The 13989-nt window shown below is 47.4% G+C and overlaps 1 protein-coding gene across 1 annotated transcript in view; it reads right to left on the reverse strand.

The window, feature by feature from the left end:
* Lrrc59 (leucine rich repeat containing 59) overlaps nt 1–10475 on the reverse strand; it is a 15850-nt gene extending 5375 nt beyond the window's left edge. Inside the window, exons 1-5 of the mRNA XM_034507186.2 lie at nt 10118–10475; nt 7964–8023; nt 5414–5572; nt 5095–5199; nt 1388–1460 (exon numbers count right to left, since the gene is read on the reverse strand). Coding sequence (XP_034363077.1) covers nt 1388–1460; nt 5095–5199; nt 5414–5572; nt 7964–8023; nt 10118–10222 — 502 coding nt within the window. The 5' untranslated portion in view covers nt 10223–10475. The remainder of the gene's footprint in view (nt 1–1387; nt 1461–5094; nt 5200–5413; nt 5573–7963; nt 8024–10117) is intronic.
* Between the last annotated feature and the right edge of the window lie 3514 nt (nt 10476–13989).

The raw sequence follows: 13989 nt of genomic DNA on the forward strand, positions 1-13989 counted from the left end.
ATGCAATGCCTATAGAAGCCAGAGAGGTGTCAGGTCCCCTGGAACTGAATGGTTGTGAGCCACCACAAGGTGCTGGGAATGGAACTCAGCTCCTCCAGAAGGGCAGCCAGTGCTCGTAACCCTGAGCCATCTCTCCAGTCTATGTTTGCTTTTTTGGAAAAATAATATTTTTAGGACATGCATGGTGGCACATAACTTTAATCCCAGCATTTCAGAGACAGAAGCAGGCAGATCTTTGTGAGTTTGAGGCCAGCATGACCTACATAGTGAGTTCTAGCCAGGGCTACATTTCAATACATAATTTTTATTATTTCTTTAATTATATTCTTTATTAATTCTTTGATCATATTCATCCCAATCCCTCTCAGTGTCTCCCAGGTCTGCTTTCACCTTCTAATCTCCACCCGAACCCCATGGCCTTTTTGTTATTGCTGTTGGAGTTGAGTTCTTTGGTTTTGGTTTGGTTCGGTCTAGTTTTTTTTGAGATAGGATTTCTCTATATAGCCGTGGCTGTTCTGGTACTGTAGTGAGTGTGTCCCGGCAAATCATCGACCAAGTTGCAGTCTATATGCTGCTTAAGAAAGTATGTACAAGGCTAACTTAATGTCATGCTTGCCTGTGACTGGCCTTGGACACAGTAGGCCTGCTGGCCACCTCATTACCTTGGGATGCCATTCTAAAGTCAATGGAAAGCCAAGAAAGAATTTTAAACATACTGTTTCAAAAAGATCCCGAGCTGAGAGGTGGAAGGCAGTTCCACAAAGAAGGTGTAACTGTGAAGACAAGCCAGAGGGACTGTGGTTCCACAGAATGATGAAGAATCACACGGAGGACCAGCAAACAGACTGAGAACAGCAACATTCATGGACATCTGTTCTACCTCAGGCCTGAAAACTCCAGATGGCTTCCTACCATAGGGAAGGTTTCCTACTGAGGGGGATGAAAGGGGGATGGGTCTACTTTAGTGATTTGTTTTATTTGTGGGGGTTTATTTGGGTTTTTGATTGGTTCTTTGTTTATTTTGATTTTTGTTTTCTGAGATGAGGGTTTTGCTTTATATTTATAGCCCAGGCTACCCTTAAATTCAGTGATCGTCCTGCTCAGCCTGCCAAGTACTGGGATTATAGTGTGTGCCCACATGTGGCTCCAGCCATGTTAAAGGTGTCTTTTTCACTATCAGAAGATGGCCACCTCAGAGCAGAGGCATGAAAAGCAGTTGCTTGTCTGTGGAGAAGCCTGGATGAAGAAAGCTATCAGATAATGGGGGGAGGGGTAACTACTCTACTGCCTTAGCCCCACAACCCTGCCTCTCCAGCACCCTGATATAGATCCTGCTCCTCCTCACTGATTAAGGACAGGGAAGACAACTAGGAGAAGGGCCACCCACCTCGCTCCACTTCCAGCCGGCGCTGCCGCTCTCGTTCCTGATCTGCCTGCACGGCCTTCATGTGCTGTAAGACCTGCAGGAGAAAAGAGGCTCTGAGGTACTCAGGTAGCAGTCTTCACAGCTCATGTTTGTTCAGGTCTCAAGAAAGAGACTGTTCATTTCAGGACTCCAGACTACCACAGGCCCTGAAGGCGGGACAGAGCCAATGGAGATGATCCCATCTTTGTATCTGAAACGGCAGTTTTCCTTGAGAGCCACATGGATCAGAAAAAAGCTTCCTGTCAAACACCAGCAACTAGAATCTGAAAATTTCTGTCACTCACATCAGCTGTACAGGGATGATATCACATAATCCACCCAGTGGCACCCTCATCCCCAGGGAGACAGCAAGACTCCTTCCAACATGCTCTCCTGACCTTCTCCTTGGCAGGCATAGGCCCTTCTTCCACTCCTGTTCACATGCTGTAAATTCACTGTGGTCTGTTTGGGTTTCTTATAAATCATGAGCAGTATCCAAGGCTAGCCTTACAACTGTGACAGTCCTGAAAGGCATGAGCCAGCACAGCTAAGCCATTGTAATTCCTTGCTATCTTTCTGTCATAGGTTCCTCCAAAAGCAGGAACTGTTTTGTTCATAGGTAAGTGGCTAGGTGTGACTGGTTGGTGGCACTGACCAGATTTTTACTTCAAAAGGAAGAAAATCAAGACAGACTGTTGTGCCCAGGACACAGAGCAGAAAGTAGCACAACTGAGACCTGAGCAGAAGCCCTAAGGCCCTTTGACATGAAGACACGTCAAAGAGAAAGGCCCAAACACTATCCACTTGTAGTCAGCACCCAGTACCCCAAATTCTCAGGCTAAACTCATGAATGATCTCTAACTGAAAATCACAAATACTCTCAGTGTGGACACAGAGGAGCCAGAATCCTTTTATCTTTTCTGTTTGTTTTCACAGAGCTTCTACATGTTAAACACATGCTTAGAAGCTGGTATTCCATGGATGTAACTCAGAGACCCTGGCAATCCAAACTATCACACTGTGTGATCTCTGCAAGCCATTCAACTCTCCAAGCCAATTTTTTGATCTGGAAGCCAGAGATAACATATGCTTCTGGGCCTACTGTGGTAACTTGCTCTGGCCATCAGCATAGTCCACAGCATGACAGGTACTCAATAAACACTGCTGCTGAATCATGCCATCTTCACTACATGAATAAGGAGAAAGCTTGAACTGTTCTAAAGTAAGACAGCACAAGGACCCAACCCCCAGGACAGTATTCAAGTATAACTCATTTCTTAGAAACTTCAAGCACATCATAAGAGTGGCTCAACAGCCAGCCTACAAAACCCTCGCCCACTGCTTGGTTTGAAGCCACAAACTAACCCAGGACTTGAAACTGCCAGTACCTCTCAAGGGAATCCAACTTATAAAAATGGCTACCCAACAAGGAACTGCAGGCACTGGAGGATGGGCGGACATAATGGTAAGGAGAGCCCCAAACAGCACAAAGCTCCTGTCTCACTCCAAACTGGACACTAAACACAACTGGGCTCAGCAGACTGCTAATGTAAGCCCCTAGGGGCCTGTTGCTTTAGAAACTTCTGGTCTTATTCTGACTTGCCCAGGCCACTCCTCTCCAGTGCCTGGAGGTATGCTGCCACTCCAGGCAGTTGTGCCAAGGACTGTGGCTTCAGTTACCACAGATGCAATGCATGGTGCTACCTGGAACATGTCTGGAGGAAATGCGTGACCAGAAGGGACCTCTGCACTAAATACAAACTATCTCTGTAGTCATAAGCTATGAAATATCAATGAGTATCAGTGGAGACCAGGCTGGCTTCGAACACATTGTGGTTCAAAGTAGCCAAGAGTGGCTTTGAATTTCTGATCCTTCTGCCTCATCATCAGTGCTAGGATTGTGGCCTTGCACCACCAAACTTGGCTTTATGCGTCCTAGAGATCTCAAACCCAAAGCTTCATGTACACTCGGCAAGTACTGCACCACAGTCCCCCGTCATCTGCTGAACGGAGAGAGAATAATGCACGCACACTGACACTCCACAGGTTGGAGAAAAGAAAACACCCTCTTCCCAGGGTCATGAAGACTAAGATACTCATGTGAAGCATGTAGGGCAGAGGAAGCAGCAGCCACTACAACCTTCAAAACTGAGACTGCTCATCAATGCCACATTTTCACAGGACTTCACGAGCCATGTGAGCCTTGCCTTCCTATGTTGCCTTGCCTGGTTGGCCATGTTACTTCTGAGCTTGGTGTCTGATAACAAAAAGCACTAATGGTGAGACCATATAAGCTCTGAGTAGGTAAGGGGGAAGGCCATTCATTGCTTTTGAGCTTCACAGAGGAGACCCTCCCACATATTTAGTTTACACTAACTGTAGTAAAGCTAAGTCTGTCTGGTTCCCACAGCCCCCAGACATAGTATAGGAAGCCATGTGGTGCTTAGCTGAAGCACCAGTGCTGGGGTGGGAGCTATTGAGGGCCCAGTGCTGCTCTTAACAAGCAAGGTGAGGCAGCATCATGGCAACCTGTCACCAGAAAGGTCTGCCTTGCAGAAATGCCTCACTTGTCAGGACATGTCTGTCAATAGCTATAAACGTCTAAACCTTAACCTCTTTTTAGAGATGTAATTGTGGGTACATGTGTGTGAGTGTACATGCCTGGGGAGGCCACACATAAGAAACCTCCCTTGAGCAGCCAATGTGAGTGCTGAAAATCAAACTTGGGTGTTCCGAGAGAACAGCATTTGCTCCTAACTGCTCAGCATCTCAATCCCTTCTCTAGCCTCTTAACCCATTTTACAAAGGTTTATTTATTTTGTGAGGTGAGGAGAGGAGTTGGGAGTGGGCCAAGCTGGTGTGCATGTGGAGGTCAGCAGTCGGTCCTTTCCCTCTGGGATTCAGTTCATCAGGCTTGATGCTAAGTGCCTTTATCCATTGATCCACCTTGCTGGCCTTCAATCTCAACATTTTTACTGGGTAAATTGCTACATCAAAAGGTCATAGCCTTTAACCCTCTTGTCCTAGTAAAACTGTCAGGGTTGAGGGAAGGTTTAATTGGTAAAAAGAGCTTGCCTGTAAACATGTAGACCTGAGTTCCATCCCAGCACTTATGTAAAATCACTGGGCATGGTGGCACACACTTGTAACCCCAGTGCTACTGAGGTGGGAACAAGATCTCTGGGTCTCACTGGCCAGCCAATCTAGCCCAACTGGTCAATGACAGATACTTTCTCAAAATGTGAATAGCATTCCTCAGGATGCAACCAATGTTGTCCTCTGGCTGCCACATACATACATAAATTTAAAATCTAGTTAATAAAGAGGCTGGAGAGATGGCTCAGCAGTTACGAGCACTTGCTGCTCTTACAGGAGCTGGGTTCAGTTCCCAGCACCCACATCAGGCAGCTCATAGCTGCTCGTATTCTAGGTCCGGGGAATCCAATGCCCTCTTATAGGCTATGTGAGCACCAACGTGTATGGTACACATAAACTCATGCAGACACACATACACAAATCTTTTAAAATAATAATAAATACTAAGTAACCACAGCAACACAGACCTCTCCCTGTCAGGCTCATCTCACTGAGACCTGGAGCTATGGGTACCCTGGGAGAATAAACAAGAAGAGGGAGAGGCAAGTCCCAGGGGAGAATGTGAGGGAGACCCCTGGGAGTTGCACACTTACCTTGTTTGCACACTGCTTACATTGCTTCTCATCCAAGCAATCACCTGCCACCTTGGCCAGAACAGGATCCAGGGGATTGTCCTTCAGATCCAGCCACTTCAGATTCTACAGGGATGGAAAAAAGAGGCTGGCTAAGCCTGAGTTTACACAGTCCCTCAAGACAGAACAGAAGGTGCTAGAAGAAAACTGCTCCACCTAAGAACAGCTGAAGCAAGGCCAACAAGGTGGCGTTTCTGGTCCCCTCCCCTGCTCAAGGTTATGCTCCCATAGTCCCTGAGCCCTTGACCACACTTAGCTGTGCAACCCAGGCAAATACTACCTTGAGCTGAGCAAAGCTGACAGGCAGGGTGACCAGCCTGTTGTTGAGGAGATCCAAATGCTGAAGGTTAACCAAGCGGCCAAAGTCTGCGGGCAGCTGCTGCAGCTTGTTCTTACTGAGGTCCAGCTTTACCAGGTGCGTGAGGCCACAGAAATCCGACTAGGACACAGAGAAAGGAGACTTAGGCCCAGGGACTTTGGTATAAAGGTGTAGAAACCCCCAAGTCAAGAGTACCTGTGTGTAAATCCCAACTGCACCTCTTGCCAGCTATCTCTCTTCAAATGACAATGAAGAGGACACTTGCTATTCCTGGAGGTATTAAGACAAGCTTGTAAAACAGCTTAGCAGAAAATTATCATTAGAAATGCATATAACCCACTCAGGAGGCAGAGGTAGGCAGATCTCTGTGAGTTCTAGGCTAATCTGGTCTACAGAGAGAGTTCCAGGACAGTTGGCTGTTTCATTTAAAAAAAAAAAAAAATTGTGCTACCTTCCTCTTGTTAGAACTTGAGCTCACATTCCACACTGCTACTGCAGTGATGCAGGGCCCTTCCTGTCCTCCCACAGTGCCCTACCTTCATCCTTTACAAGATTTCACACTGGATATAGTAGGATACACTTGTGCTGCTACCTACTTGGGAGGCTGGTGCAGTTAGAAGCTACCCTGGGCAGAATAACAAAACTTCATCTCAAACAGCAACAGGACAGGTATAGCTCAGTAGTGGAGTGACTGTGTAGCATGCACAAAGCCCAAAGCTCAATTCCTAGCTCCATACACACAAAAACTGTGCAAAGCTTAACCATGACACCCCTAGGGTCAATTTCTACCCACAATATCCCTCCAAAGAAAAGAAAAATACATATACCCATTTTTTAAAAAGGGCCAGTACATGAGTAATAAGTCTTGGTTTTTGTTTCTTGTAACACCTGGCACAGTACTTCCCACAGGTACTCAATGAGTATTAGAATAAGTAACTAACTACCCAGGACCTATCTACTCAAACAGGCTCATTCTTGGCACAAAACAAAATATCCCCGACATTAACCTTTGCTAACACCCATCTGTCAGTGACAATACCACTCAGCTAATGAGGCACTGTTCGTGCTCTGTGGGGACTCGTAAACACCAGTGAGTCTGTGTTGCACAGTGAAAGGAAAGTTGTTAGATCAGACAACGGAACAGACTCAGAAAAGTGCCCTAAGGAGCTGAGTGACTGTTGGGCACAGTGGACAGCAGGTGTGGAGCTGCAAGGAGCTACTACCCTTCTTTAATTAGATAGAGAATACCTCCTGGAACAGAAACCATTTTTAATGAGCTGTGGGAAGACGATGCTGTTGACAATAAGAGAAGCCCAGGAGAACCCTGAGAGAGACGGACTAATGAGCCAATGAAGAAAATACTAACTTCTCAACTCCACCCGAGACTGAGCCCAACAGGAGGCTACCCTGGAATTCAGCAAGGCAAGGCTGGCCATAGTACAGAGCAAGAGGCAAACTGACAGCACAAAAAGGCCTGATAAGGAAGGAGCACAGCTACTGAGAAGAGTGGCCTTTGCTCAGGAGAGGACCAGAGGCTGAAGGAATCCAATGCCCTCAGAGGTGAACTAACAGTTGGGTGCTATCATGCCTGTAACCAGCACTCAGGAGGCGGAGACCAGCCTCAGGCACACAGTGAACCGAAGTCCCCAGAGAAAACCAGAGCTGTGAGAAGCTCTGCTAGAGGACGAAGGGGAGGAGGGAGGTAGCATGAGAACAGGATACATTATACGTTATAATGACACACTATTTTCTATACTGAAGAAAGAAAAGATTCCAAAACAACAAAAGGACTTGATATACACTGGGAATTCGGCAAAACAAGAGAAAAATTTCAAGTAATTCGAGTCCTTGTTTAGGGGGATAAAAGCAGGATAGTCCCATCAAACCACAGTCTTTCTTGTTCCTTACTGAAAGGTATGTGGAACTCAGCATGTGACTCAGGCCTGAACTCCCAGCTCCTGAGAAGTTAATATTAGAGGACTGCCTGGGCCACAGTTTATACAATCTCAAAGCAAAACAAAACAAACAAACCAAAACACATGCCAGCCATGGCAGTACACACCTATAGTCCCAACACTTGAGAGATTGAAGCAGAAAGATCAGGGTTTTCAAATTTCAGCCTGGGCTACCTAAGACCTGGTCACAACAAAACATGCCAGGGATAGGATAGGATACCAAAGAATGTAGAGCAAACTGACACAATGGTCTCTATCTCCCTTATGCAAGAGAAGTAAACTACCTTTGTCAAAAGACTAAAATCAAGCAGAAAAAAGAGGAGCCCAGCACGTGACTGAGCCAGCACGATGCTGGCTTTACTTTTCTATGGCCTGACTCTCCTGCTATTGTAAAGAATGTCCTTCTGAGGCAAGCCACCTTCCTCCACCTGTCCCCACTGATATCCTCCGAGTCAGCTGGACCCTGTAGACCTATCCTGAAATTACACTTTATGCCCTGTCTGACCACGGTCGCAGGGAGGACATTCAGAGCTCCAGTGTAATAGGCTAGTCTTACCGGAAGAGTACTCAGTTTATTGCAGGACAGATCCAACACGGTGGCCTTAGGAAGTGCAGCCTAGAAAAAAGAGATGAGAAAAACATGTCAAACCAATGCCTGGAATGATTGAATGACATCTGCTAATGAAGCATTTTCCAGAGAATATTCCCATGATTAGCAAAGGCCTTTGAAAACAATACGGGGCAGGAAGGCAGGGTGGCACATGCCTGTGACCCCAGTACTCAGAAGGCAAGAGGATGTCAAGTCAAATCTAACTTCCGCTTCATAGTAAGACCTTGAGAACCGGGCAGTGGTGGCACACGCCTTTAACCCCAGCACTTGGGAGGCAGAGGCAGGCGGATTTCTGAGGCCAGCCTGGTCTACAGAGTTCCAGGACAGCCAGGGCTACACAGAGAAACCCTGTCTCGACACCCCCCCCCAAAAAAAAAAAAAAAAAAACTTGAGGAGGAAAAGTATAATGAAGTATAATGTTCTTGGGGATAATATGGAAAAACTCAGTCAACTAAGATCTAGGGAAGACTGCAAAAGGAGGGGTTTGACTATCGAGTGTCCAAGGAAATCCATCCTTCAAAAGCTCCCGGGGCACTTGAAGTTTTCTCTAGTGCCCGTTATTTAGTTTCAGAGCAGGAACTGGGTCTAATAAAGCACTGCGGTTTAACTCAATTGGTTCAGGGCTCTATCCACTAACACGTGTGGGGACTGAGTGCCTTCTCTGGGGAGGGCTCTGGCTAGAGAACACTAGGACAAGACCCTCATGGCCTGTCTCTATTTCTCAGTGGTGTCCAGGACTAGAGAGGCTCTGAAGAACTGACCCTTTCTGTCCCCTAAGGACAGCACCATAAGGACCACATGCCTGGAAGAAGTGGCTCCAGATAGCTTTCCTCGGGCCAGGCTCAAGTAAATTTGGACGTCTTCTGGAGAAAGACGGTGGACATGCAGTCAAGGATCCTAGGCTGCCCAAATCTCAAAGGTAAGTCTGACCACCTAAAGAAGTTCTGGGATGCCACCGTGGGGAGAACAGCAGCTACGTCTATTTCTAACTTCCAGTATTTGCAGTATGATTTAAAAACTCCGAAGTGTATGAGATTGGAACCATTAACACCATCTTTTTGTTTTGTTTTGTTTTTCAAGACAGGGTTTCTCTGTATAGTCCTGGTTGTCCTGGAACTCACTCTGTAGACCACTCTGCTGGCCTTGAACTCAGAAATCCGCCTGCCTCTGCCTCCCAAGTGCTGGGACTAAAGGCGTGCGCCAGCACTGCCCAGAGGAAGCATAGAGGCAAAGGTTGGTTAGTTAACTTGCCAAGGGCATTCAGTTATTGAGCAATGGAGCTGGGATAATGAACTGGGCATGACATTCAAACCACCATACTACATAGGAGGCGGGAGGAGGGGGAGGATGAGGCCAAATGCCAAGGGCAAATATAATTCCATAAGAACAATAAAGAAAGTGCAGGTCACCCAAAGTGAAGCTAACAGGACACGGTAGAGCTAGGGAGCAGAGAGTCGAGTAAGCACTGATAGAGGCCAGAGTTCCATGTTGGCAACAAATGAAGTGTGTAATGTCCCTAGGGCCTCAGGCTTCCAAATAGGATTGGGGGTGGGGGTGGGGGAGAATAAAGGGTGGGGCGCAATTCCGGACAGTTTCAGAGCCACTGGGATGAGACCTTGCCAGTCCTGCAGAGAAATTTCACTTTCTTCAAGGAGGGCCGCCTCCAAGCTGCGACAGCCAGCTGGGATTGCTGGCTTCTTTGAAAAAGCTGGGTTCGGCGCCACACCCAGGTCTATCTGGAGGCCTACTTCCCGGGACCAGGTCATTCATTCATCCTCAAAAACATCCAGCAACCTTTCTCGCGGGTTTCCACTTTGAGGCCCAGCACGAAGCTGGACGTTGTGAGAGCTTCCAAAACCAGGGTAAATTCATTACTGGTCCCTAAAACTCCCAGAATTGGGTGGGTAAAGCTACCCTATCTTCTGGAACTGTGCCAAAGTGACACGTGTACATCGCAATAAGAACACTGGGACAGACCGCAGCGTCCCTGGAGACCTAGTTTTTAAAGATCGGGAAACTGAGGCTTAGGAGAGGGGCCTGCCCGCCTGGGGCCGGCGTCAGGAGTTGGTGGGCTCCCGGGGCTCATGGGGTCGTACTGACCAGCTCCTTGACGGGGACCTCATTCAGGTCGCTGAGGCTCAGGTCCAGCTCATTGCCGTCCAGCTTGTCGCGGAGGTTCCCGCCCTTGCTACCGGCCTTGGTCATGATGACGCCGGCTAAGCGGGTCCCTGCTCCCGGGTTCCGACGGGCAGGAGAGAGGGCTGAGAGGCCGCTCGTGGGCTCAGCGGATTCGCACCCAACGGACCACGCCTGCGCCTTAAGCCGCCGCCGCTGCTGCTGCGAGGCCTCCGCCGCCCGTCCGCTCGCCCGCCGCACTCCCAGCCCAGGGCCCCGCTCCCACCGGTGCCGCCGCGACGACGACCACTTCCGTGTCCACGTCACCTTCCGCGGCCACTGAGCTAGGCCGGGCCAGAGAGGCCCAAGCGTGTGCTGGCGCGCCCTCTTCCGTCCAGGCTGGCGAACTGCAACTGTGGGCGCCACCTCTGCTGGGAGTTGAGTTGCTAGACGTGGCAGTCCGGAGGCATCTGGAACACAAAGGACAGAAACTATACTTTACATGACCTGGGTTTGCATCCATCATGAATGAGATCATCCCTATCCTCTGGATTAGGAGCCAACTCTAAGGATGTCCTCCAAAATTTCTCCTAGTTCTCTTCTAAATCTAATTTCTGTAAACTTCCTCTCCCCCCCCCCCGCCTCCCCCGCCCCCCCCCCCCAACTTCCCGCAAAAGAGGCAGAAGGGTCCCCCGCCAATTAGAGGCCAGCCTGGTCTACATAACAAATTCCAGGCCATCGGGGCTACATAGCAAGAACTTATCTTTAGAAAAAGAAGGGCCAGCAAGATGGCTCAGCTGGTAAATGTGCCTGCCACCAAGACTGCCAATCTCAAGCCAATCCCTCGGACCCACAGAGTAAAGATAACTGACTCCCTCAAGTTGTCCCCTTTTCCCTCAACTCGTACGCCCTGGCCTGCACATTTGTGTGTATACATACACATACTAAATAAATAAATAAATATAATTTAAAAATGAAAAACAGGTTTCTGTTAAATGGATGAAGCAGTTACCACTACAAACCTCATTTTGCCCTTCTTTTTTTTTTTGGGGGGGGGGTGGGGTATCTATAGATGTGTGTGGTTTCTGTGCATGTATGCATGCTCACATGTGTGTGTGTGTGAACATGTATGGAGGCCCTAGGTTGACACTGGTTGTCTTCCTTGATCACACACCTGATATATTGAAGGAGGGAAGGAGGATCTCTCATGGAACTCAGAGTTCTCTGGCCAGCAAGTCTGGCTAGACAGCTGTGCCAGAGATGTCCTGTTTTTTGCTTCCCACATCCTGGGAGAAGAGGTTGAAAGTATGCCCTCCTGGCTTTTATGTTGGTTTCTGGGGAACCCAAGCTTCGGCCCGTCATGCTTGAGTGGTAAGTGCCTTCTGCTGAGTCATCTCTGGGAAGAAACTCATCTATCCTCAGCCACACTCATGAACTATTTTGACTTAAAGCCCTGTTTCTTTTTAATCTCATCCTATTATCCCTACCCCCAAAAGGAGCTTACAGTCCACACACATAACTAACATGTACAGAACCTGCCATGGAGAGGTTCATCTCTCTCCATACTCCAGTTTGTACCAGAGCTAGGAAGTATTCCAATGAATTATGATATGCCATTTCCTAAGGTCTGGGTCCAATTTTTGTTATTGATTAAAGATTCAGTTGAGAAAGAAGTCCCATAGAATGAAAGTGGAGCTCTCCACAATGATCTGCAATGGAGGGGGAAGGATAAAACGGGAAACTATTAGACTTGGGCTGGAGAGATGGCTCAGCGGTTAAGAGCACTGACTGCTCTTCCAGAGGTCCTGAGTTCAATTCCCAGCAACCACATGGTGGCTCACAACCATCTGTAATGGGATCTGATGCCCTCTTGTGGTGGGTCTGAAGGGAGTGTATGTACTCACACACATAAAATAAATAAATCTAAAAAAAAAAAAAAAAAAAAAAAAAAAAAAAAACAGTTAAACTGCCACTGCTCCAACGAGCATCCTGCTTGAAGAGAAAAGTAGAATGAAGCTGAAGATCCCAAGGATATCCCCCTTGGGAAGCTTTCCTTAGGATGATGCATGCTTCTGACTTTGGCTTGAGATATAGACATCATGATGTCTATTTTATTCCCCCTTCATCTTTAAACAGAATCCCTCTATAATCTGTGTCCCCTTTCCTGGGTGTAGAGTGGCTTTTAGACACTCTCTAATTAGAGAACCGGGCCTCCTTCCAATGAGCTCCCTGTGAAAGGCGTTAGCACACTGCACTGTTTTTCTTCTTGAATGAGAACTGAGGGAAAAGTAGCTCTGGCCATGAGTGATGACTCGTCACAAGCATTGTAGGAGTAAAGTCCTGGCGGGCATTGCCCAGTTAAGTAAGTCGAGGACAAGGCAAGTGTAATGGCTCCTTCTTTAGACTCTGGGTAGGAGATGGGAAAGGAACAATCCATAAAATGTTTCAAATGTTCATCCAATCTAGAGGAGAGTCTCTGTAACTAAAGAAGGGTTGTATCAACTTACGTTACAAAAAGAGACAGAGACATGGGCTGGAGAGATGGCTCAGTGGTTAAGAGCACTGACTGCTCTTCCAGAGGTCCTCAGTTCAATTCCCAGCACCTACATGGTGTCTCACAACCATCTGTAGGGAATGTACTAACTAGTCTGGGGAAGCCATATCCTTGGAGTAGAGCAATAAAATGTCTGAAGAAGTTGTGAAAGGCCAATCTATCAAACAGAGGCTAGGAATCATTCATGATGGCAGTGCAGTGACCTAGGTGGATTTATCTGTTTATCTTCCCCACCCCAAGACAGGGTTTCTTTGTGTAGCCTTCTGTAGACTATGCTGGCCTCGAACTCAGAGATCCATCTGCTTCTGCCTTCCAAGTGCTGAGTTTAAAGGATTGCACCACCATAGCCTGCCTCTTTATCTTTTTAATTGTTTATTTACCCATGCAGTCAAGCATAGTAATTACTCAACAATATCTGAAAGCACAGAAATAAGTCAGTCTCAGTCTCAAATTGTAACCCAGACCAAAGAAAAGGTGAGAGAGATGGGGGAGAGGAGCACAAAAAGAGGGCAAAAAGAGGGAGAAAATTTCCCCACTATAAAGCAGGAACAACATTGGAACACTACAGGAATCTACTTTGTTGCATTCCATTTAGTCCGCTGAGATCATTGGATTAGCTGTTGAGATTGTTGCAAGCCCAGCAGAGAAAACACATGTAGCCATCTTCTTACAAGTCACTGCCTTCTCCATCCTGGCAGAGTGACCATCCCCTGTCCTCTTAGAACTGGATGTGACATCTCTTGTCCCCCTCACCTTTACCTCTGTCTTCTTACCTGTCGCCATGGGCCAGAAATAAAAGACCAGAGAGAGAAATTTGTATCCATGAAGCAGGAGAGAATTCATTTCTATTGCCTCCCGGATGGCTCACCAAGTGTGTTACTGATGGTCTCTAGATTTTTATGCTTGTGGGTTCTTGGCATCTTGTTCAAAGACCCAAAGAAGCACACACAAATTGCAAAACAGAGAGGATTCTTTCATGGGTCCATGAATAGAACAAGTTGGTTTGCTTAGGGGCAGAATGCAGGTGGTTTTCTGTGTTTATAAATGGGTTACATAAGCTTGTGTTATGTCCTGTGGTGGTTTGAATGGGTATGGCCCTCATAGACTTAGATGTTTGAGTGCTTGGCTCATAGGGTCTGGCACTACTAGAAGGTGTGGCTTTGTTGGAGGAAGTGTGTCATTGTAGAGGCAGTCTTTGAAGTCTCCTAAGCTCAAGCTATGTCCAGTGTGGCCCACAGTCTCCTGCTGCCTGCAGACCAAGAAGTAGAGCTCTCAGCTGTACTAAACCTCTGAACTGTAAGCC

This window comes from Arvicanthis niloticus, chromosome 6 (assembly GCF_011762505.2).
Source record: "Arvicanthis niloticus isolate mArvNil1 chromosome 6, mArvNil1.pat.X, whole genome shotgun sequence".
In the NCBI taxonomy this organism is placed as follows: Eukaryota; Metazoa; Chordata; class Mammalia; order Rodentia; family Muridae; genus Arvicanthis; species Arvicanthis niloticus.